This window comes from Mycetomoellerius zeteki, unplaced genomic scaffold (genome assembly GCF_001594055.1).
Source record: "Mycetomoellerius zeteki isolate Tzet28-1 unplaced genomic scaffold, Tzet1.0 scaffold145, whole genome shotgun sequence".
NCBI lineage: Eukaryota > Metazoa > Arthropoda > Insecta > Hymenoptera > Formicidae > Mycetomoellerius > Mycetomoellerius zeteki.
This window is the reverse complement of record NW_017256393.1, coordinates 2,385,391-2,412,604: the sequence shown is the minus strand read 5'-3', so window position 1 is coordinate 2,412,604 and position 27,214 is coordinate 2,385,391. Positions and strand designations below refer to the sequence as shown.

The 27,214-nt window shown below is 33.6% G+C and overlaps 1 protein-coding gene and 1 long non-coding RNA gene across 4 annotated transcripts; one reads left to right on the top strand and one right to left on the bottom strand.

Annotated features, from left to right (window-relative positions):
• LOC108732016 (uncharacterized) lies at window positions 1-23,664 on the bottom strand. The gene is made up of 3 exons (XR_001937045.1): window positions 23,595-23,664; window positions 826-871; window positions 1-116 (listed from the first exon to the last, which is right to left on the bottom strand). It is a non-coding gene; the product is annotated as an uncharacterized lncRNA (long non-coding RNA).
• Window positions 23,601-27,214, top strand: Pex2 (peroxisomal biogenesis factor 2). 3 transcript variants are annotated; one of them, XM_018462606.1, is made up of 2 exons: window positions 23,601-24,103; window positions 26,073-27,214. In XM_018462606.1, the coding sequence occupies exons 1-2, from the start codon at window positions 24,064-24,066 to the stop codon at window positions 26,993-26,995; spliced, it is 963 nt and encodes a 320-aa protein (XP_018318108.1). In that variant the 5' UTR covers window positions 23,601-24,063; the 3' UTR covers window positions 26,996-27,214. The 3 variants fall into 3 exon arrangements, with proteins under 3 accessions (XP_018318108.1, XP_018318109.1, XP_018318110.1); XM_018462607.1 differs by lacking the exon at window positions 23,601-24,103 and adding an exon at window positions 24,509-24,865; XM_018462608.1 differs by lacking the exon at window positions 23,601-24,103 and adding an exon at window positions 25,441-25,450.

Sequence of the window (27,214 nt, the reverse complement as noted above, 5' to 3'; positions counted from 1 at the left end):
AGTTGGCAATTAATTACTTGCAAAATGATAACGTCGCATCTCCAAGCATTGTCCGTAGCTTCGATAATAATCTTCACCGACGTACTCAAGACCGGCCTTCATATTGATTGACAGCCCTTAACGAAGATACTGATTTTTAACTTATATAGAATTTTAATCGTTTTCGAGCTTGTAAAATTTTACGTCATGTGAATTTATATTCTTCGAATTTCTCAAAACTATATTTATACATTTGTATATATTTATTAATCATATACATACACTGTTAAATCTATAGTGTCAAATTTAACTTAATGTGAGTCGTCACTGCTCCTACTAAATATATCATTATTTTTTACTAAAACGATAATTAAATTTGACATTATATAGTTTCAAATTGACACTGTACAGTGTCAAATATAATCATTGTTTTAGTATAAAATAACAATATGATTGAGTAGGAGCAGTGATTAAAATAATTTAACTTAATGTGAGTGCGACTCACATTAATCCATTAAGGACCAAGACAAATTTTTTTTCTCAAAATTTAAAATCCTTTTAATGGCAAGCTACTATGCCCTTAAGGAGCCTACTTGTCAAAAATTTCGCATCCCAAAGTTGACCTATTTTTTTGGTCGAAAAATCGATCAGCGGTTCTTAATGGGTTAAGTTAAAAATTTGACACTATAGATTTAACAGTGTAGTAATCAATTTTGTTGTCACAAATTGTTATTTGCTATTTAAATTCAAGCATAATCATTCTCCTATGATCTTATAATATAATTCTTGATACAAATCGCTGATAACAAATTTTTAAGCACGGCAAAGATGAAAGTAAAAACTCACCAATTCAGAACGTCGCGAAGAATCCCATGTTCCTAACCGTCGATCCCTGTAACAAAGATTCGGACATCACTCATTGAAATTAACGACACTTGAGGAGAACAAATGTCGAAATCAAATAATTACAAACAGGTTTGAGGGGAAACTACGTGAATCCGCTCCTTTGTTCTCCTACAGAGGACAAACGAGGAAAAGCCGTAATGACAATCACTCGAGGACAACGCAATCCTTTCACAGGGCCGAATTTATGTGCTTTAGAGCATGAAACAAAAACGTTAACCCTTTACACTCCAAATTTTTTTCGAAAATATAATGCATATTTAAACTGGCCATTTAAAAATGTCATGTGTGATTCGACATAGAAGTGCAAAGGGTTAAAATACCCTTCTCGCAAAGTATACGTACAAACAATACATTTTTCCATTAACATAAATATTCTATAAAAAATTTTTAATCATTCATCTTTGTAAATATTTGTGCCAATTATCAGACAATTTAAGCTTAAGAATTTTTCAAGGCAATATAACACGATTATTCACATTAAATAATGTGAATAAAAAATTGAAATCTATTTATTCTCAATTGGGGGGGTAGGCGGAATAAAGACCTAATTACAAAATCTTGATTTTAATAAAAATTAAAATAACTTGTTACTTTTTTATTATACACAAATGGGTACAGTACCAAAAGAATTAATGTAATGTCTTTAAGAAGTTACATGTTACAATACTTCTCTATTACGACAAATATTATATAAAAAAGCTAATCTCCGGAAAAAGGGTCTAAGTAAAATTGTACCTTTATTCCGCCCATCCCTTTAATTATTATTTAAATTTGTCAGAATATTTGTTCCTAATTTAATTAACGATAAATTCAGCGTTTTTCGCTACTTTTTAGCAAAATAAAAACTATCAAAGAACTGATAACTATTTGCTGAAAAATCTTTCTTAAAAAAGCTTAAAAAACTAAGTATTTTAATTACATAATTATACTTTTCATTCAGCTCTTAATGCAATCAAAATATTTATTTATCTCTATCTAATAAAAATAGTTGATAATTTGATATTTTGTAATTTCATTAAATAACGAAAGGATATGTTAAATATGAAATATATGTACGAATTCGACAATCTTGAGACAGAGACCGACCCTGTCACGTTACCACTCTGTCGAACTTTCGCAAATCCGCGGGGACGCGGTTGTTTTCATGGGCGCAATATCCTCTCTCCGCGTTTCCGTTTCCACCAATGAACGAATTACTTCACTGGAAAAAATGTAGTGGCCCCGAAGAGCCCTTCTTCACCCTATGGCCCCCAAACAACGTCGATGTCGTCACGATGCATATAGTCTAATTGAAAACGACGTCTCGAGGATGTAGGAACAAGGGTGAAAGCGCGAACGCGCGAGGCATGCCGAGGTCCTTGCTGAAAGGACAAGAGACTCCGAATAAAAAGGGCGTATCTTCTGGTGAAATGGTATATCGAGCAAATTGAGTTCGACGCTACTCATTCCCTTTTTTCCCCTCGTATCGCCGCTTCCTCTTGTTTGATATTTGATCAATTATGAAAATTGAACGTACACACTCTGTCGAACGTTTTCAGTGATCCAGGGAAAGTTACCTTCGTTACGTTAACGAAATAAAAGAGGCTGATTTCCTCATCCACAGTTAACAAACGTAGTTGTCAATAACAATGTTCTCGTTCAATTTCAAGCAGATTTCTGTGTTCAAAAATGTTCCCATTAAAAAATAATATAGAAAAAATTCTTTCCTCATATAATTCTAAAAAAGATTGTAAAGGAAATACTTCAATTTTTCAAACAAGCGTATTATCTATCTTTTTCAGTCTACCATTTGTTCCTATTTTTATAAAGATAATTCGTTAAATGCATATAATTGCATTTTAAAAAGAGAAATTCACACGCAAAAATTAGCTTCACATGCTTTTCACTAGTTTAATAAATTATTATTTAAAAATCATATTTTTACGTGAAATTTCATAAAATGTAAATTTGTTCAGCTATCAGTAAAGTTCCGCAGCGAGTTTACGTACCGAAATTAATCGTGTAGACGATAATTACGTTTCGATAAGATGACGCAGCGGTAATTAATGGCAAACTGCGATGAGGACGTGATTCACACGCCCGCTAATTGCTATTAGGATCTTACGACTAGAGATAACGGTTGTGTCAATCAATGGTTTCTCGAATTTTAACATTTGCTGCTAATTCCGATTATATCTATTATACCGAAAATAATCACAAATAGAATACATATGCCTTTTAATCCTAAAAGTAGCAAGCAAAAAATATTTTTAATACTCGCATACGAAAAGAACGATCTTTTGCAAAATATATATAAAAATTTAACCAAATACAGACCTAAAAATAATTTTCACCAATAGACTGTAAAAAATAAAATGTTAATTTTAACTTATAGACATATAGTCGACTTTCTGAGACACGCAAAAATGTTAAAATTAACACAAAAATATTAATTCTGTAACAGATTTAAAAATTCACTATCAAAATAATTATATAGGACTTTCAAACTGGTTGTTAGAATGTCAAAACTATTTGCAGCGCATCATGCTTGAAATTACTATGTAATTTGATGCTATGTTATTTTGATGGTGCAACAAAATTATTTTCGTATCTGTATTTAGCTAAATTTTTAAATAGTTCAGCAAAACCGTTCTTTATCTAAAAATATTTCCCTTACATATTTTAAACAAGAAAGTGTTGAGTGTTTCGTACCGCAAACTCACATACGTATCTGTAATATACAAATATGTATGCACATATATGTATGTGATATTATCTAAATTTAATCTCTTTATTCGAAACTGTAATCCCGAAACTGCGTAATTACGCATGCGTTCGTACCTTCATCGACGATTGTCGGCGACATGTCGACGAATGGGTGCAATCTGCCGCCACAACAAAACATCGATGCGAGAGCCATTGTCCAATTTAACCAAGAGCTAGTACGAAGGGGGTTGCGGGAGAATCAGACATCTATCCTTTTACAGGGGTTGGGTACACAACGTCGCAGTAATTATTTGAATTGACGTGCATCAAGTGCTCTCCCCTAACAAGACGCGATTCCAAGTGTATAATTTACAAAATAACGATATTAATACGTAATTAATAAGAAACAAAGCATTTCATAACCGTAGGCTACTCCAAGATTCTATTCTTAACTCGAATAGAAATACAGTAGAACCTTGATTATCCGACCTAATGTAGATAGCCTTAGATTGAATAATCGAAAAAATCGAACAATATAGATTATATTTTATTCTACAAAAAGATATTTTAGATAGAAATGATTTTAATTATATCTTAAGATTCCTAATCACTCACCACAAATCTTCAGATTGATGAAGAGAAGCGAGAAAACGTAATGAAAATTTTTGTAGAAGATATTAAAACAGAAATACTTTTCAATAAAACAATATTTGTATTTGATAGAGTACACTTGTAAAATATACAAAAAAATTCTCTTTTTATTTTGAAATAGAACCATATTTATTTCAATTCCACACCTGTCATATAGTTTATTGCGATTTCTAGTTAAGCATTATTCAATTTCAAATATGATATATGGTTATTTCTTGATTACTGGAACGCAAGGGAAGTTTTCGCTATGTTTTACAAATTTATTTTTTACAACTATTGTTTTATTAACAAATACTCACATTTTAATATAATTTGCAAGAATTTGCTTTATGTATTTTTTTTCGCTTCTGATGTTGCAATTCAAGATGACTATAATGAATAGGAACTGTATGTACAGGATAGCTTTGTGCATATGAAAGTGATTAGATTGACTGAGAGAATGCTCGATTACAAAGAAGGATAATCCAAAGATTAGATAATGCGAGTTCAATTAATAATCTAAATTTTACTGTAATAAGTCTTTCCTTAAAATCTCAGTAGTAAATCTTTCCTTAAGAAAACTATCAGCCTAGATTAATAAGTTTGTTTTTAAATAAATATTATTAAACACAAAATCTCATTGCGTAAGAAGCAAGTTTTAAAGAACGCAAACTCTTGATAGTGAAGTTTGCTTTAAACTTGAAACTTCAATGTAAGCTTAGTTAGCGAAATATTTAATTACAAGTCTTAAAATAAGCAGTCGTTTCTAATTCAATTCTCTCTCGCTTGTTTATTGCTTATTGTTAGTCTTCCGTTCTTATTCCTCGCATATCAGGGTTGACATTATTTTACTCACCCCAAAAAATCAAGGGGTTTTTACGTTTTATCCGCTTAAAAAAACCTGAAATTTGTAGGTTTTTGGGGGTTTTATTGGAATTTTATATAAGAAAAATAAATTTTTTAATCGGAAACACATAATCCCTGGTAAAAATTTATATAAGAAGCTAGTATGGCTTTTGCATGGATGCCATAGGTAATTTTGAGACGAAAATTTTAATACAAAAATGTCGAGGCTACAATTTATTTTTGAATTATAATTGATTAAAAATAGTTTGTAATTTAAAAACTATTATATCTCTCTCTCTCCTCAATATTTTCGTATTAGGATTTTCGTCTTAGAATGTTCAAAAGAATCCAGAAATAATAATAGAGGCTATAAAAGTAAAAATAAAATTTTTTTATTTGTAATAAAAAGATTACGGTTATATCTTAACGAAAAAAAAATTTTTATTTTTATTTTTCCAGTTCAATTTATTATTTACCTTCTGTTTCGCATGCTTATATATTCTGTATTACAAACTACAATTAATTATTGAAAAACGCATCGCATCGCCCATTTAAGACCAAAATTAGCCCAGCAATTAATTGCTTTAATGTACTTTACTCTTGTACGCGAGCCAGCACAGCCACACTGTTGGTCGAATTTTTTTACTTAAATAGTGAGTAAAAAATTCCGATTTGGGATATTCTTAGAGCAATTAATTCTAGAAACATTGTAAGACCAAAATTAGCCCAGTAATTAATTGCTTTAATGTACTTTACTCTTGTACGCGAGCCAGCACAGCCACACTGTTGGTCGAATTTTTTTATTTAAATAGTGAGCAAAAAAATCGGGAATAGAGCACAAAATTAGCAAAAAATAACTAAAAAAATGTGATATAGGTCGCGTTTGATTATGCTGAAGTGGTTGTATCAGCTTAATAAACGTTCCCCAGAACAGTAGCCTAATATACGCTGAGCTAATCGCACGCTTGTGATCGAGTTATTGTCAACGTTACCTCCTACTGTAACCATTCTTAATTGCATGCCTCTACTGACAATTTAATATTATTAATATTTGAGGAAATTACATGGAAACGAAATAATACGCTGGTATTTATTAAGTTAGTTAGGAAATGACAATGACAAAGCGATTATCCTCAGTCTCGAGAGATGTTTAACCGTGGCGGGCGTGTTTCGTCTCGCTGCGATCTGAGTGTTGCATGTTTTATTTTTTAGCATAAGTATAGCCGGCTTTGACTGTGCTATTTGTGTTCTAGTGTTTTCCTTCCCCAGTCTATCCCATCCTTGTTGCTGTTCTTCCCGTCGAGAAGCGATTGTCCTCGACAGCGGCACGATATTGCTCAGCATCAGGCTGTGACAGATTTTTTAACTTGAATAGTCGTAAGATTAATATCTCAGGCTCGCGGGTCAGAGTGACGCTTTTTTCTGTCAGATTCTTTCATTTTGTGAAAAAACACGTCGAGTAAGTCTAATTTTATTGATTTTTCGCATAAAAATGAAGGTTTGATAAGAAAAAAGGTAATAATTCAGTTTAGCTCCTACCACCTTAAAAATCAATGAAATTGAACTTATTTGATGTAGTTTTGTAGGGTTGGATAATGCTAAGTTAAAAAGATAAAAGTTAAATTAAAAAGTTAAAAAGTTAATTAATTTTAACTTACAATTAGTTACATTTTAGACTCTTGACTTTTTAACTTAATTTAGTTACATTTTATCGGTAACTATTAACTTTTAATTTGATTTTTTTTAAGTCAATCCTCAGACACAGTGCGAGAGGATAATGAGTACGTATAATTTAGTAATTTTATAATCGTTACTTATGAACAAAAATAACCAGATTCTTTAATAAATATGCTGTGAGAAAGGAAAAATACGAAAAATTATGTAAAATGGTCAAACTTTTTCTTTTCCTTTTTTTGGTTATTCGTTCGGACGAAATTTAACTTTTAACTTTTCAATTACTTTTTTTATTAACTTAACTTTTAATTCAATTAATTTCATTATAGATTAACTTGTATTTTAATTAAGTTAAATTTTCAAAGCTGTTAACTTTAACTTAACTTAATTTAAAAAAAATTAACTTACCAAACCCTGTGGTTTTGCATAAAATCAGTCTACCTCGCAAGCCTGAGATTAATCATTAAAGTTTACGACTATTCAGGTTAGAAAATCTATCGCAGCCACAAAATACTGCGATGCGAACAAGCACTGCGATCATATTTTCATGTGAGGCGCAAGCCTAAATCTATCGTGAGCTACGTTAGACTATTTAATAAATTTTATTGCGAATGCTAAGCCATTTACCAGACGCAAAACTATTTAGGCCTCTTATGGACCATGTCAGATTTTTTTAAGTGGTTATGACGTGGCAAAGCAGTGGCAAAGTATCGTGGCGCCGGCGAGGAAATTTCTACCAGGATTTTAATTTTCTAAAAATCGAAAAATAACTTTATCATGAGATCTCAAAATATTTGTTATGTATAATAGATTTTTTGTGAATTTTTTCAAAAAAATAGTATTTTTGAGAAATTATAAATATATTTTATAAATTATAATTTATTAAATAATTGAAGGAAAAATCATACATAGATTTTAATAATTTCACGTAAGTGTTTCAAAGCAAAAATTTCAGTTTTTGTTTGTTTACTTTACGATTTATAAAGCAAAAACTTTGCCAATTTGAAATGTTTTAGTTTTTAAGAATCGAAATTTTTGAAAAAATTTTTCTATAAAAGAACTCGATCTTCGACCCTTGTCGAAAATTTCTATTATTTTGAACGTTCTATCAGCAATTGCGCTTCGTAGCAGTAATGCAATTTCGGCTCCAAGCACACCAGCATTTCATCTTGGGTTTTTTAAGTGGGTTTTTTTAGGTGGGTCCAGCCCAATAAAATCCACCCGGTGGGTTTTATTGGGTTGGGTCCACCTTGTCAAACCCTGGTGTACAATCATAATGCTAATTTATAAAAGTCAGTCACAATGATAGTTCATCTCGGTCAAATTAATGAGTCCTTAGAAAGGAATTATGGAAGCTTGCGTGCGAGTGTTCTTTAATTGTAAAATATTACAAACCATTCTAATTTTAAAGTCGCGAGTAAAAACAAATTCAGAAGAAAAGTATAATTGAGTCACTAATTCCCGGCGAAAATAAGCAGACAGAATTTGCTAAAGACAATTCTATTATTTTGTGCATAATATATAAATAAAATGTAAACCGAATAAAAACAACTATAAGACAGCAGATAATAAAAAACAGAAAGAAAAGAAAGAGAAATAGAGAGATACTTAGATAGACAGATAGATAGAAATAGAGGTGAGAGAGAAAGAAAAAAGGGGGAAAAGCCAAATCGTTTCTACATAAAGATATTAGATGCGATCATGTGCGAAAGACGATGTTGACAGAATCGTATTCGATCAGATGTTATTCCGAATACGCGAAAAAGTAGTACACCGATTTCGATAACCTCGACCTTTGATAAAAAATTCATTTGCTGTTTCATATTGAACAGATCAAACGTAAATAAAAAAAACAAAAAATTATGGTAATTATGCAGTTTAGGGGAGTCCCCCCCCAATGGTCTTGACCTTGACATATGTTGTCAAGGTCATAACCCTGAGTGACCTTGAGAAAGTTTTTTAGCCATCGGACGTTACTCGTTAAGTTATAAACAAAAAAAGTTTAAGAAACAATGTCTCATTTCTGCTATATAAAACCAAAACTTTCTGCTTTAAAATGAATTTCCCTGCTTTAAAAATATTATTTTCATAATTTTGCAACTTTATTACAAATGTTGTCACATCATAACAAATTCCTTTCGCATGTAAAAATAAATATTTGCAAGATTTAAATTACGAAAAAAAGTTAAAAAAGTATTGTGAGGATAATAATATTATATATTATTATCCTCAATATATTATTATCCTAAATACTTTCAATTAGCATAATAACAATTATTATTAAAATTTTAATTGCTGTGTATTTTCTCGACATTAAAAGCTTGAAATAAATGTCACGATTAACATCACAATTTCCTCAGTTATTTTTTGCGATTGATGATCACGCGTTTATTTATATCGCACGAAATTTCAGATCGATAGCGTGTCGTATCCAGGTACAACAACCGCGACACGTGAAAAGGGACAGAAATAAAACGGGATGCAGCGCTACGCGACAGAAATCCTATAAAATCCCAGAAGCGCGATTACTCGCTGGGAAAGCTCAGCGGAGTGATACGAGCGAGGGGGCGAAAGGTATTTAAATATGGATAACCAAGCCTGCAGGCTCAACCCCTTCGTAACCGAGGGAGACGGATCCGTAAATAGACTGTGGACCCGTGAAAGACGAACAGCATCCGATATATGCTTAGAAAACGCACTCCAGTTCAGGAAAAATGCGAAACTGCAATCATCTCCACTGATCATAACTGCTTCGAAGTTATAAAATTAAGTATCAAATATTACTTTTTTAATTAAAATAATAGTCTCGAATTAAGTTTAAAAAATATAAACAATAAAAACCTAATGAGAAACTTATTTTTCCCGGTAATTTCCAGCAGATTTCGCTTTCAATTAAAAATATATTTAATTGGAGGTTTAATATCTCGTGGAGTAATTTAATTAAGAAATCAAATTTTGATTCAAAGACGTCTTAATGTTGAAAATTAAACAATTATTAAAAAATGCCTAACATTGTTAAATCTTCTCCAAGAAAGAAACGACTTGGATCTATTGAGAAAAAAACGAGGTGATATATTCAGGCCGTGAAATATTGTCGACAATTCTAAAATGGGTAAAAAAAAGATGATAAAATGAAATATTTTTTTAAAAGTGGTGTGAATTTTTCTACGAACAAAAGCTTTCACGTCGCACGGAATCTCTTGGTTTATTTTACCTATAGTCTCAATTTGTAAATGATACAGATATCACAAAAGTATTAATGTTGCATAATAAATTAAATCATTTTTAATCGTCCATCAAATTTTTACTTTTTAATAAACAACAATTTTTTTATTTTATGAAATAATTTTAGCTAACAATAAACATTAAATTTTAAATAATTTTTAGTACTTATCATGCCATGATACAATTAATATAGGATTAAAGGAGATGGAAAATATTGAAAAATTAAGGGAGTTGGAAAATATTGGAGAATGCAAGGTGTCTTTAATTTTTTTCGTATTTGATTAAATGTGCGGAGCGATTAAACGTGACTTGTTCTTGGCTTGTTTTATGATAGTTTCGACTTCAAGAAGATGATTTACTCGCTACCAACGCTCCGAGATTTTAATAAAATGGCACGAGAATCTCGCTATCCTTGTTCACATTGCCAGATGGAGCCGTTATGTCGCCATCATTTTTAATCCATTTCGTTTAGAGAAACGCGTCAAATAAAAATCCAATAAATATTAGCAAAAATGGCAAAAAAAGAGAAATTTATTTCCTTCCGTGATGATACTTCTAGAAATAATTAGAGAATGCAGCAGAGACAAGCAACAAAGATAATTATGATAATACATTAAGAATGCAGACGCAAAAAAAAACTAATTAAATAAACATTATAATGGTATTATATGTACTCTCTCCTCTCTCTCTCTCTCTCTCTCTCTCTCTCTCTCTCTCTCTCTCTCTCCTAAACATAATAATATTAAGATATTTAATAACTCTTCTCTTCAAAAGAAAGCTGGAACTAATCAGAACTTTATTAATGTTGGATGCTAACCTCACATATTTAATTATAATTATTTTAATGGTCCAGAAAATTATTTCTTCAGATCTGTATATCCAGCTAAATTTTTAAATATTTCCACAAAATTCCACCATTCTTTTTATGTATAAATGTATCATTTTGGCATACTTTCCAGTAAATAATTTATATGTTAATGCAACACTAGACTGAAACGAGTGCAAAGCCCACTTCATGAAAACTGCCAAAGAAAATTCCAATGAAATGGCAGAGTCGCAGAGAAGATTTTGCGGCACAGAACTTCCGTCCAGTTACTTTACCATGAAACTCAAAACCACGCGTAAAGTTCGACGCAATGTAACACGAGTCTCACCGCTCTTACATAGTTTAAACACCTTCACAAGCTCGCCTAAACGAAATGCAAACTAATATTCGCTAACAGAAAAATTAATCAATGAAGTTGGAAAATAAGATACTACAACTTTTGTCTATTACTTTGGAAGATGCTTGAATATTCTAACTAAATCTTACTTGAATTTATCAAAAGGAATATAAATCAACAAATATAAAAAATATATTTTATCCAAATATAATCTAGATTTTATCATTTCTGTTTGTCAAAATAAATAAAATAAATAAATAACTAGTAAAAATACAATCTTTCAAACAAATAAAATTAAATCTCAAAAATAAACTATTTTTAAAAACAAAAATATATAATAAAATTTTCTATATATTTTCATTATATATTTAATATATGAAAAAAGAAAGAATAAATATTTATTTATTTCATATACAGTAAAAAAAATTTATATATTATTTGTGTTAGAAACGGTGCACTCATATTTGTGTTAACAGTTTGTGTTGAATTTTTTAACATATTCGAGTGTTAATTTAACATAATGTGATTATATTATTTAAAGATTTTTTGTGAAATTGATATTCAATGTTTCTCAGTGTCAAAATGACACAATTTATGAGTAAGTGAACAAGTAACACAAAAATAATATGTTTTAAAACGTAAATTCTAAGACGAATAAATAAAATACGTGTTAATTTAACATATATCATAAATGTTAATTTTCTGAAAAAAAAATATGTTCCCACGGTTTGTTTACAAACTGTGTCGATATTAACTTTCTTTATATTTATTCTCTTACATAATATTTGTGTTACCTTCTAACATATTCATCTTGTGTAATTAATCAAAAATTTGAGTGGACCGTTTAGGACATGCGATTTATGTTAAATTCAACACATTTTTTTCAACTGTGTATAATTAATGAGAATATCTTGTATGGCAATATGTAAAATATTTATTAACAAACTTACATACCTTTATAACATTTTCAAAGAATCAGTTTTCATTCCAATGAACTTTTTCAGCTTGAAAGGTCGTCAATGTAAAACCGACAACGAGCAACCTGTCTCAAACCTGTTTCGATTGTGACAGTCGTCTCTGTTATCGCCAAGTCCGCAACAGTCAAACAGTCAAAGTTTTTCTGCCTCTCCTCTCTTTTTCTTTCTGTCTCTCCCTCCCTCTCTCTCTCCAATGTTTACGGCAATCTGAAATTAAACTGCCAACCACCGGCAATGCAACGCTAGTATCGTTACGATCTTCCCGCTTTTTTCCACACTCGCCGAACGAACTTATCAGCAAACCACGTACATTCCTCTATTTATCCGATCTTTGATGTATTACACTCCCGGGAACTACCAACAATGTCCGGACTATCTGCTGCTTTATATCCTGCTGTTTTGTCTACTACAACAACTTAGTTATATGACGCCCACCTTTATTCGCGCGAAATCGTAAATTATTCTCGCTTATATTGTGAGAATAATATAGAAATTTTTGTTTTGTATAGAATCCTCGAGTCTCAATTTCGCTCGAAGTTAATCACGATTAATCAAAAGATTTTGTACGAATTAGATACGAGGTAAACACCTGGTATCCACATCACGACAAGAGGCAATAAAGCGAAGGACATCAGCTTCCGGCCATTCTTGGACGTAATTGCGGGGCTTTAGGCCGTGATCGTCTCGGCCTGACACTGTTGGAGTACTCTCCGGGTAAATTCGCCTACCAATAAAGGCTGCAGCTCGAAGCGGCAGGAGTGTAGGTCAATGTGTGGAGCGACCTACTCGCGGAATGTCGGCAAATAACCACTTAATCGATTTAATTAAGCCGACGATCGCTGAACGCTATATGTATATTGTTTGGTATTTTAAAAATTATTTAGTATATTCTAAAAATTTTTTTGTGACAGACTAAGAAAATTTTATTTCTAATACATAACATTCTACGAATACCTTCTGTTTAATGTTCCAAGAATTGCATGGCGTTCTAAAAACTTCTTGGTATTCTAAGGACTAAAAGCATTCTATTTTCAGTAGCTTAAGAATCTAGAAAGAATTTAAAGAGACACGTCAAAATTCATACGTCTACTTTTAACATAAATATCTTAACTGGCATGAATATAAAATATGTTTCTGACTATTTAGATATACGACAAAAATGCGAGTCAAAGTAAAGAAAATGCATCTTAAAAAATACATAATTTAAACTTCTCTATAGTGGTTGGAAATATAACTCCGTTATTGTCATTTCGTGTCATTATTTATTTGAATTGCATAAAAATTAAACTGTTTGAATTGCGTAAAAATTAAAGATTTTTAGATATTTTATTATTTATTTTGAATATAAAAATGCATCATTTTAATTTATTCCATTTTATACAAATTACAGTTTTATATACCATTAATCCTCTCAGTATTTTCATTTATATTGATACAATTCGAGCAGTACTAACGGGAACTGTAGTCAAAAGTGAAAATATTTTCCTTTTTCTTTTATTTTAGAGAAGTGTTGTGCTAAATTCGCGAAGATAACACGCTATATTTTCAATTTTAATTTGTAGTACAAAAACTGCGTGCTGCATCGATCGCAATGTTAAACAATAAGCATCAAATTTCGGTAATCAGCTATCGATCTCATGCATCACGAAATCAGCGAACGAGTCAAAATATCGTAGAAATTCTACACGTCACGATCTCATCGTGAGACGCATAAACGACAAAGATTTTTATCGAAAACAACGAGAATAGAGAGAAGTAGGAAGGAGAAGAGGAAACTGCGGAAGCGGAGAAAAAAAGCTGCGAAAATCTCTTGGAAGCAGCGAGCGTGAAATTCTTATGGGAGCTTCCGTTTCGTTCGTGGTCGGAATCCCTAAGTAGCAAAGTACGCGAAGGTCCGCGAAGCGCGAATTTAATAGGCGAAACCTGACAGAAGACGCCCTGGTCCGCGAGGATAAAACCTGATGAAAGCAAAGAATGAAGTAAAGAGAGAAGAAGAGAAGTCCCTAGGAGGAATTTATAAGCCAAGAAGACACATAAACGAGAGAAAGAGCGACATCACGTTCCCGCTCTTTTCGCTTCCGTTTTCATGCCTTTAGTTATTTTTGCCGCGAAATTTCTAAAAATAAATTCTCCACACCAATGACACTCATTAGATTACTTAATGCGGTTCTATGTATGCATGTATAGATAAATGAAGATCCAGATGGACGCGCAAAATGAGAAAATTCTCTCTCTCTCTCTTTCTCTCTCTCGCACGCGCGCGCACTAGCGAGCAAAATCGTGCACGGCGGAAACATAATTTAATTACATACCGCGAATGCGAGACGGCAATAGTGTGTAACAAGGTGGTTGAGTGTCAATTAATTGACAGCACTAGTGATTTCAGTCCCGCTATCATGTTCCTTCCATCCCTATCCCCTCTGACTCTTCTTTTTTATACACGAAGAGAATTTTTTCTTAGAATTTATCCTGAAAATATGACAGTCGTAGGATAACATTGTATTTCGAAGAATTTTTTTTTTAATGTAAATCTCTCTCATTCATTAATAAAACTACAATGAAGTATAAAATAAGTTTGATCAATTTTACTGAAGTGCATGGTAAAAATCTTTAAAATATTGTATTGTCGTAACATAATTACCATATTTTCAGAGTAAATTTTAAAAGAAAATTCTCTCCGTGTATCAATACCCGAGAAAAATTAAAATTCCTGCGCGAGACGGAGAGATGCGTAGGTTGCGTGTATAATTTCTCAGAGGTCTTTCATCGCGTGACCTTCCCATTCCGAAATGATTACGAGCACAGTGCTAAGGCGAGGATTAATACGATTGCATGTCAGATAAGAATCTTGAAGAAGAGTCTCGACAACTCTTATTCAGCGTGACTATTTCATTGTGGAATACGTAAGTAATTAAATAATGGTTTATCTGTCGACAATGTATAAAGATTATAAAAGTTAAATCTAACTGACGATTTATTCGTTTAAAAAATTACAAATTATTTTACTTAACAAAATTGAAGAGAAAAGAAATCAAACAAAAAATTGTATGCTCTTATAAAAAAATATATGTGACACTATTGCTTTTCAATTTCATTGCTGTTTGTCTTCTATTCATAACATAAATCTATAAATGTATAAAAAATTCAAATCGATTTTATATTCTAAACTGAACTACGAATAATTAAATAACAATATTAGAAATTAATTTCCCTTATAATTAAAATTACTTATTATGTCTCAATGTAAAATAAAATATGTTTAAAAAGGCTTGAAACAATATATTTGTATCAATAATCAAAGTAGTATATTGGTTAAAAGCTCTTTAAAAAAACATACAAGAACAGAGAAAAACATAAAAAGACAGTATTAAATATTATAAAGTATACACTCAAAGAAATAAAAACAAATTTCAAAATATCAGAAATTTCTTTATGATTGATTGTTCGTAAGATAAATTGTATAGTTTTGATTTCAATGCGATACATTCGAAAATAATGCTTGCATGTGATACATATATAGGTAACCAGAACGAGCCCTTAATAAGTACCTACTGCATCACACGGCTATTGATCCGTTATAATTCTAATTAAGTACGAGTCCTCTTAGAACAGATATAGCTTCCAGTGTCAAGTAGGTTAGGCTTAATCTCAGCCAACACTTCCTGCGCGAATGAGATTTCGGTTGTTGGCCGATCACGATATAACGTCATTACGAGTCACTGACTTTATAACTAATTTAACGATAACTCCTTGGCGAAATGTTTACACGCCTCATCGCTTACACATATGTTCATGTGTATAATCGCTAAATTTATAAATACCAAAATTATTATACAATTAGAATTTCGTGACAAAACAAGATATTTTTTTCTTTTCTCATCGGTCATTAAGAAAATAATTGTAAGATTACACGGACAGATTCGTATTTAAATGATTTGACGGATTTATGTATAAATTAACGTCTCCCCCTCCTCTCTCTCTTAATCATTTCTCTGTGACTTTTAGTTCTTGTTGCAAATTCAAGAAAATTATATTTTTTGTAATTATAATTTAGATGTTTTTTAATTAAATAAATTTTAAATAATATTCTAATTATTTATTTAATTATATTAAAAACATTATAATTACGTGATACACAAGTATATCTCTCATATAACTATAAATCTAAATCACAAAATTGCTCCCTCAAAAATTTCTTTACATCCAATCTAAAAATATAAATTCATATAAATTTCAATTTAAGTACAAAACCTACAAAATCGATAAAAATATTACAGTAGGGAACAATACGCTGTGAAGAAAGATATTTGAGTAATTTATCTTTTATAAGATACTCTCAGTCAATATTACTTCTGTAATAAAATCCTCGAAATTCCTGAAGTCTTTATGGTCGAGTGCAAACAATACGTTGGAAAAAGTAGATCGCCCTTTCAATAAATAAAGATTGCCGAAGGGGTTAAAGCACCGGCACGATCATCCAACTGATAACGTTCGTTTCGTCGTTCCAACGTCGAATACCGTCGACTACGGCGAAGATGAAGAGAACGTAGATATGAGGGAGAGAAAAAGACAGATAAAGAGGGATTTGGTAGGGGTTGGCGGCGTTGAGGGGAGAACAGGTGGGGTAGCCAGGGGTGGCGAGGGGTTTAAACGGCGGATGACGTCGGTCGGTCGTTCGGTCGAGGGCTACAGGGGGTGGTCAGGGGGAAATCGCGCCACGCTCGTGGTGGCGATCAATACTACGCCACCACGCCTCGCCTTCGCCACCACCTACCTCTCGCGTCGCGTTGCGAGAGAGCAAAACTTGACTCTCTCCCTACGTCACGAGCCAGAGGGTGGAATCGTCGAGCCGGAGAACGCCGATCACCTTGGACTTGGACGGGTCCGAGCTTTAACCCCCCTTCTCTCTTGTAAGAATCACCCTCCTCGAAGAGGAAAAAATACAGTGTGTAGTGAAAAGGAGACACGCAACCTGCGTGCCTCAATTTATCACAATATAAAAATTAATCTAAGAATGAGTTATTTTAGTAAGCAACAATTTTAGATTTTTATATAAAATGCAAAGCGTTAAAGGGTCAATTTAACTATGTTTCATTTTTAAATCAAGATTCTCTCCTTGATTTAATCGAATAAATTTTTGAACGTAAAAAAATAAAATCTAAACTTTAACTGTCTCTTTCTCTTTCTCTCCTAGGATTTGTTCCTTTAATGGAAAAAATGTGAAAACATGTGAAGCATATATTATGTATGTAATCCTTTTTATTAAAATCAAATTTGCAAAAATTATTTCAACATTGTTTCGGATACTCTAAAAATAGAAAGTTCAACCTAATTGTGTATTTAATTTATTTCTCTCAATTCTGTGAGTTATTTGCATAATAGTGTTACATTTTACAAACAAATTACAAACAAATATCAATTTATGCTTTATAACTGTATCAACATATTTTAAATATTTAATAATTATCTGAAAGTATAAACCACTGAACTGAACTGTACACAAAAAACCGACTATTCTTAAAATAGAATAGAAATTCTTAAAATTTACATTGTCAATTTGATCCATAGATATTCGCATGACTATTTAAGATAAAAAGAATCTTCTCGAAGAATAGATAGTGAGATAGAATCTTTTGAGGTCTAATACAAAAGAGAGGACGGCGTTTCTCCAATAAGCAAATGCTCGAACACGCGCGTGACCTCGTTCATTAGGGTCACAATACATGGATGGAAATGCGGAAAACATGAGATGGCAGCACGTTGCAATCGAGAAAAAATTTTGACATGTTGCTTCGTATATACATATTTTATTCAATTAAAAAATTAAAACTGGGAAATCGCAGATCGCGATATACATTGCAAAATGATTTTAAAAATTCCACAAGTAAAATACAACTGTTAAACATAAATACAATTGTTAACTTCATTTAATCTGAATTTGTTTACTAAACTATTATCTATTTCAATTAGATTAATTTTTTATTATTAAACTTATTTATTCTTAATTTACTTGATATTCGCTCTATTTTGATAAAGAGTAAAAATAAGGTTTGATCGCGTGTATCAACGATTTATACTTTTCTTACTCTGAAAGAATGATGTTGTATTAACAACATTAACCGACAGTAACCTCATTGAAAATAATCTTATTAATTCAATGGCAATATGAAACATAAATACGCCCTATGCTCTTGTTTTAATAAAACATTATTTGTTTTATTAATGCTGTAATTGAATTAACAAAATTGTTTTAAATTAGACTTCTATTGGTTAATACTGTTAATACGTCATTTTTCCATGTCTATTTTGGAATGCTTTATAAAATAGAAAAGGACAGTCTCGATGTAAACCTGCAATAAAAATAAAACGTGTAATTAATTTGTAGTAATTTACAAGCGAAATATCAGGAATATGCTAAAACACGCGTTATCGTGACGGTAAACACGGTGGCAAAACCACTAACCAGTTCAACCAGCGATTGTCCAACTGCTGCTGAACATCTGTTGTTTCGCTGCTGAGAACAACACACGTGCATTATCATTGAACATAATTTTAATAAAATAATGATCTCACGTATACAGACTTCAAATGCAGACTGCAAATCTGCCGATATCACAATACTAGAAAATTCTCGCGCTTTTTCTCGAAATTGACTACAAATTAATAATAAAACCGAATCATTTTTTATATTATCATGTGACACGTATCTTTATATAAAAATAAATTTTATGAAAAGCTTTAAAATATACAATATATGTATCAATTCATAAATTATTTAATTTTCATAAAAACAATTAATGAGCTCATTAATTAAAATCAATTTTATTTTATTTATAATTAGCTCAACTCGCAACATCTATAATTGAATATAATGTTCTTGACATCACGTATATTTCCCTGAAAACATCTTATTAAATCTTTCAGATCAATCTCTTCTTTATTAATATTTTATGAAAATGTTCCATTGGATCAATGGATGAGATGTCAAAGGTAAAGAAGAATCGTTCTCACTCTGTGATTAATTTCGTCTGGTCGTAGTCGGAGCAATTAACGCGTCATATTTCAACCATATCGGAACGATTGAAACGGAAATTTCAATCGCTTGTGTACTTTATTAATTTTTTCTGAATTATCGCTCCCTCGCGACAGTCGCGAATGGTAGATCGATACTTCACCTCACTTGGATATGCAATAGAATGAATTATTCCTTCTCGTCAAATAAGCCGAAGCTGTACCTTCTATAAATAACGTTGTTCCGCGGTTCCTCCACGTGGTTCATCCATGATATATTTACAAACTTTTTTCTCGCACAGATCGCAAACATTGATTATATAAACAACGGACTGAGTGTACATTCTTCAAGTTTCTTAACTTTGTATGCGCAACAAAATGCATAATTTAATGTATAATTAAAATTTTTTTAATTACACGTCTAAAAAATAACAGTCACACGTCACAAATCAAATTTATTAAAAAATAGATTCCACTTGTGACCAAAAGAAGTATGCTTTTCAACTATTTACCCTCCGTCAAGGACTTATGTCCATTTCTACAACGTAGATTAACCTCAATCTCGATTTAACTTATTTTTTATCTCTTTCTAATTCTAAGAACTAAAAAAAGATGAAGAGTAAGTTAAATTGAGATTGTGTTCATTTATATTGGTAGAAATGAATATTAATTCGCGAATACACTCCAATCTTCACGTTATTTTTTTCGTACTAGGTACACAAATCTTATATATTTATTATAAATTTTTCACGAATTTTACGCTGTCAAAATCTTATAGTGGCAGTGCAAACAGAAAAACGAGCAACCCGATATATCTCGCATAAAAATATTTCGTACAAGATGAGTCTCGGGGAGAGACTGATATCGGAACGGTGGAATCTCAGCGTGTGGAGCAGAGTGGAGTAGCAAAAACTACCAATAATATCCGATAGCCAACGTAAATAAAAACCCCCAAATAACACCACATGAGCGTGGCTAATGCGAGGAGTGTGTAGTATAGCCCGGTCCAATTTATCGGTGATATCGACAAGCCGTCGAGACTTACCTCGGCGATAATAGGGATCGAGTACAACCTAACGCGTTACACATCGCCGTCGCGTCGCCGCCGCGACGGATTTAGGCGCGTCGATAAATAACGTCGCCAGGTGCGCGAGCACGCCGAAAAGCTCGCTCGTTCGCGCGAATGAGTCTTCCATGTCGGCGGCCACGGGCCGTAAATTAAGGTCAGAGCCAAGAGCGATATAAGCAGCTGAGAGAGAGAGAGAGAGAGAGAGAGAGATTGGAGGGGGAGATGCGAATAGATATGCAAATCACGTATACACTCGACTGTTTACGTCTGTCGATCTACTGTCAAAGCAACACGCCGCCAATATAACGTGAACTCTTCGGCAGAGTGCGAATTCGACTGGTAGACAAACTGCGATTGTACAAGCTTCGATAAAAAGCTTTTACTTTACTTCTTGTCTCTTAACCTGAATTAATCCAATCAATTAATATCTGGTGTTAAAAGATACGGCAATACTATCATTTTGTGATACTATCAGTTTTAAAAAGAATCGTTAAATGAAACAAACAAGTATGTCGACCAGATAATACCGTTCATGATTGTAAGCTAAACTCGCGTTCAATAATACCATAGATTAAAGGACTAATTCGAGGGTATTCAACGTTAAAAGCCGAAGATATAGCATGTAATAAATGTTTCAAGAGGAAAAGTCGCATAATAATTAAGTTTAAATTATTAAGATAAAAAGACGATACAGGGGAAAATTAGGACATCTTCTATATCATAAATGGAGAAGATAATTTGTTTACCAATTCAATGAATTTAACGACTCTTTTGCTTATTGATTAAATATTAATTTATCTTGGACTTGTAAGAAAAAGAATAATACATACATAAACTTATATTATTAATCAGGATTTTTATATACACCGAGAGAAATATTTGGCATGATTAATCATTTATTTTGTTGATATGTGACTTTCTTAAAGAAAAATGTTCTTGCTTTTTAATTTAAAAATTTTATTCTATTCAAAATTTAATAGAACAATTTTTATATTAATAGTAATTCATGCACATATCAACAAAATACATGGTTAACCGTACTAATCATTTCTTTCAGTAAATACTTTTACATGCACGGAAAAAATGATTTTGCTGAAGTACCTAACAATTTAGTTATATAGCTACAGAACTGGAAACAAGTTTGTTGGATCATTAAAATAATTATTTAGAACGTTTAAACGTTGATGACAATGCTGCAAAAAGTCTCAATATTCTGGCAACCAGTTTGAGCGTCCTACATAGTTATTTGATCCAACAAAATTATTTCAAATTATTTCACCTGTACCTAGGTAAATTTTTAAATATTTCAACAAAACCGTTCTTTTCGTGTACTATACTTTTACGTGATTGACATTACTTCCTTTCAGTCAAGATCTATTAATCCTACATCCAGACAAAACAATCTACAAGAAAGATAATGTATTTCGATGTACATATATTATATATATATATATATGTATGCTTTGCAACAATATGCTCACTCTTTAAATGCAGTTACATTACAGTTTCCCTTTAACACTTGGAATCCGCTGTGTGAAACTTTAATCCGCGTCGGACTTTTTAATGTGTATTTCACAATTAAAAACATTTACACTGAGATAATCCCAGTGTCTCATCTTAATAATCAGCGATAAATCGAAAAACAATGTAGCAATATTCCTTTAATCGGTTTAACAATAATGATAAATGTAGCGTAACTAACAATTATAATCGCAATGGTGAGACTAATTTTCTGAAACTATTGTAGATAACGATGTCGTAACAGAGCGATAATAACCATTGATGATAATGACAATGATGACGGTAATTAAACAGCAGCGGATAAATAATATCAGATAATAATCGCGCTATTATTTCAAGGTTCACAATCTGGATTCTTTTGCCGAGCTTCCAGTAAGTGCCTTGACGTAATGATAGCGAGCGACACGATGACGATGTCGTCGACGACGGTTCGGAGTAACGCGCATATTGCGACCATATACTTTAAAATGATACACAAAAAGAACGGGTTTACTGAAGTATCTAAAAATTTAATTATATACAGCTCTGAAAATAATTTTTTGGACTATCAAAAGTTCAATACTCAAGCTTATATTGCTAGATTATCAAAATACACTGTTAAACAGTAAATGTCAAGCAGTATATCATAACGAGAATTAGGTAGTAACATGTCATCCACTAATGATATCAATCTTCACAAATCTACTGGAACACAGAATCTGGAAATTATGTGGTCGAGTACATCATATCGCTAACATTGTGGAACATGAAATTATAGATACATTGAAAATACACACCGAAAGAAAATAAAATAAAAAATCTAACGAGCTTATTGACATAGACATGTAACGAAGAAAGAACTCAATTTGTTTTTACACTGTTAAATCTAGTATCAAATTTAACCTGACGTGAGTCGCCACTGCTCCTACTAAATATACCGTTATTTTTTACCAAAACGATAGTTAAATTTGACACTATATCGTGTCAATTTGATCCTATATAGTGTCAAATTTTACACTGTATAGTGTCAAATATAGCCATTATTTTAGTATAAAATAATAATATGATTGAGTAGAAACAATGGTGACTCAATTAAATTGTTAAGTTAAATTTAACATTATAGATTTAACAGTAGTGATATTCAAGCTTGTTGTTAGATTATCAAGAATAATGAACAATGCTTTGCAGCATTATTCATTATTCTTGAGATTTCTACATAATTATTTTAATGGCCCAACAATAATGCAAAAATTTCGAGCTTGATAAACAACGTTTTGGCATTCTAGCAATAAATTGAACATCCTACATAATGATTTTTATGATCGAACAAAATTATCAGATCTATATCTAGCTAAATTTTTAGATATTTTTGAGAGTTCCTTCCTACTACGTTCTTTTCATTTACACGTTGCCAAGGATTTTCCACGAACGACACAGCAGTTGGCCGACACCTTTTTGGAGAATTCAAAGAACGCGAACAGATCTTTGGTCTGCCGTGTGTTATTGGCCTAACCTGTGCAATATACGTACAATCCGGGATCTCCCCCTGGAACAATCGCTGCTCCGAGAGCTCCACTCCTCCGGCGAAGCTGTTTTGGAGCAGGATGTTCCCGTGGAGAAAAAGCTTGTTCCCATTAAAAAAAGAGGGGAGAAACGGAGCACTCACGTATACGATAAAAAGCGCGCGGTGCGATATTGTGGGTGAAAATGTCGCGAACGCGTAAAAAGCAGGAACGACGACGACGAACCGGCGGCGAAAGACAAGACGACACTTCTTACCCGATGCTCTCTTCGCCTGACCGAATTGGAGGTTAACCTGTCACTCGATAGCGAATCGATTTTACGGCGAGCAGGAGGGAGAAGGAGAGGCGGAGACGGACCGCGCGTTCGACCGCGCGGCAGCAATATTATATAATTTCTGGCACTCACCTGGGTTCGCAGAGCCGTGCGGACGTTCCGCGGGTGACTGGTGCGGCTCCCGATGCGGGCGTCCCGTCCGTCTGTCCGTAGAAGACGGAGATAGCGGAGGTGGAGAGACGGTGATTACAGAGCGAGAGAAAGAGAGCGAGGGAGGACGTGCGGGAGAAGCGACGAGGTCACATACACACGTACGCACGCCGTGGCAGCCGCCGACGAGATTCGGCGACGACGGTGGAGGCGGCTGTACACTCCGCGTTTCGCGAGATAAGAAAGAGAACGAGAAAAAACGAGAGAAGAAAGAGAGACAGAGAGAAAGGGAGGAAACAACGTCAAACTTTATCACGAGAGGAGCATGACGCGCGACGGGGCTGCAAGCAGCGTGTAACAACGACGGGTGAGAGAAACGACAACGGGGACGGGGACGACGACGACGACGACGACGACAACGGATACACACGCGCGGCACCACCGACACTCGATGACGTCATACCACCGGCCGCAACATGGAGCCCGCCGACGTACGTACGCGCGAACACGAACACCACGACGCGAACCACGCACAACGACCACGACGGTAGTCGACCGTTCGCTATTAGCCGGAGGAACCGTGCCCGTGCGCCGCCTAACCTCAAAAACGTTTGCGCCGGAGTAGCCGTGAAAGAGAGTGCGAGAGAGCGTATACAGTGCCAGCCGCGGCAGCGGACGCGCCCCGTGCGCAGCGGCGACGAGACACGGACCCGAACTGAGACGAAGTCCCGGCCGAGCCGCGCCGAATCGACCCGAACGCGCCCGCGAACACCGCGCGCTCCCGTTGGCCGAACATCCACCCCCGCCGCCCGTTCGCGCGTCTTCGGCCGTTTTCGTTTCGGCCGGAGTACACTCGGCTAACTGCGGAGCGCGGAGAATCATTTCGGCAGCGTGTATGACGCGACGTGGACGTGATTGCGCGTAACGATCGATCGTGCGGTGTCATTCTAACCTCTTCGCAAGAGCGTATGAATTATCGACCGAAAGTTTCGTTTTTAATCGCTCTATCGGACATAAAACGATAATTTCTCGATCGTGGCGCGGCGTACGAGTTTTGAACGGACGCATTTTTCACACGATCTCGCTTAATCGCGACTAACTTCACTCGTGACTAACTTCATTCGTTCACTTGGAGTGAGGTGATTTGAAAGTGAACCTTTTGCCCGGTATCATCACGAATTTCCGGCGATCGTTCGTATATACTCGGTCTCTCGTCGACATTAGGAAAGATTAAACGCCGCTTACACGATTAGGTACGGGAAACTACGAATGACGAAGTAACTTTGATTACAGATCTTTGAATACAGATCGGAGTGTGCGTAGGCCAACGCGTTTTTTAGTCGTTCTTGGTGCCCTTGAGTAATTGATTTATTCAGTAACTATTCCAGATAGAACACAAAATCATAATAAGTTCTAATGTCAAGTTGAATTAAGTCATTTTAGGAAAAATCTAATGGACATTATTCAGTAAAAATTTTAACAGGACTTGAATGGACTAGATAAATTTTCATGAATAACATTTATGATAATTTATCTGATTCATTCAAGTCCTTGTTAAAATTTTGTATTGAATTTTTAACATATTCAACAGTAAATTTAATATTACGTTATTTTAATAGTTTATTAATAGTTTAAATTGATATTCAACATTTATTATGTGTTAAAATAACACAATTTATAAGTAAGCGAACAATAGCATAATAAAAATAAAATAATAAAAATAATGTGTTTTAAAACGTAAATTCAAAAATGAATGAATAAAATACGTGTTAATTCAATATATTATAAATTTTAATTTTACTAAAAAAATATGTTTCCACAGTTTGCTTACAAATTAGGTCAGTGTTAAATTTTTGGCATTAACTTTTTTACGTATAATATTTGCGTTATTTTCTAACATATTCATCTTGTTAATTTAATACAAAAATTTTAATGAACCGTTTGAGAAACGTGAAATATATTTAATTTAATACGTGAAGTATATTTAATTTAACACGAATTTTCCAACTTTCAATATATTTTTGACGATGATTTTGTGATGAGTTGATATAATAATTATTGTTTAATGATCTTTAAGTGATACTTTAGTTAAAAATAAATAATTTAGGCCCGGTTCCAACATTATTTTGACTTTAAGCGAGACTTAAAACTCTATCTGCCTCGTTTTAAACAGACAAAGACTTGCAATCGAGCCTTAATGATTTTTAACTAAAGTATCACTTAAAAATCATTGTCATGTCAAGAATTCATCACAAAATTATCGTCAAAAGTGTATCGAATAACATCATAATTTCTTGTACTTGATATCATCTATGACAATTTATGTCTTATTATATAGTATTTGGAAAGTACATATACATATTTGAAAAAAAAAATTAATTTTCGTGGCATGTATTCTCCAATTCAAAATATATTTTTTACATTGCATTAAATTATCACATAAAAATAAAATTTTTTCAGAGTTCCTCCACCCGATCAAGATGACACCGTCACTTTACGTCTCGCGCATAAATCAGATCGATGCTGCTCAATTGGACGCAGAAATTTATAAGGTGCTGAGAAATCAAACCAAAGAAATCGCTAAATACTGCACGCCCGGTAAGATCGACAAATGGCAAACGGAAGTGGACGCCGTTCTGAAATTCCTCATCTGGAAATTCTCATTGCAACGAGGCTCTTCGACATTCGGCCAGCGACTACTCAATCTGCACTACGTCAACATCAATCAAAGGAAAACTATACTCTACTTAATCCTAAGCGTCGCACCTCAGTACTTGAAAGACAAATTGGCCTACGAGAACCTGTCCGAACGCGGCACGTTCGCTCGAGCGCTAAAGTCGCTCGTCGACTGGATGACGAACGCGATCAATCTCCTGGAGCTCGTCAATCTACTCCTTTTTCTTCATCGGGGTGTAAAACCGCGCGTGATAGAGCTTCTGCTTAATCTATCCAGTCAGTCAATAACAACACACCGACCCAGAATCATCGGTTACTCGTACATGACGAGAGAATTGCTCTGGCACGGTCTGATGGAGCTCTTCACGATTGGTATACCCATGATAAACCTCCACTACCTGAAACACTTAGTGACGAGGCTGTGGCGACGACCGAAACCGTCGATCGGATTGTTGCCGGTGATGAACGCCGCGACCAAGTGCGCCTACTGCTACGAAGACCCAATTCTGCCATCGCACGCCGGCTGCGAACACTTGTTCTGTTATTATTGCTTGCAAGCGCACTTTACCGCAATGAACGCGTTCCAATGTCCCAGGTGCAACGCGGAGCTCTATGCCGAAGATATGAAAAGATACACGATCGCGAGCGCGTCTTGGAGCGACGACGAGGAATCGGACGATAGCTTCGAGAGAGTGGACGATGGATAACGCGAACGTATGTATATTTCCAGATTTTATCAGAGTTAAAAGTGACTCGATGCTCGAAGTGATGTTATTGTGATGAACGAGTTACGTGCCTGAACTTTTAGTCTTAAGCACTATCTTTACAAGTGAAAATGATTTGATTACTATGTGATAATGTGTTGATTCCGCAAAGAGAAAGATTCCCTGCAACAACCAAAGTAACTAAATAAGATAATAGTGATT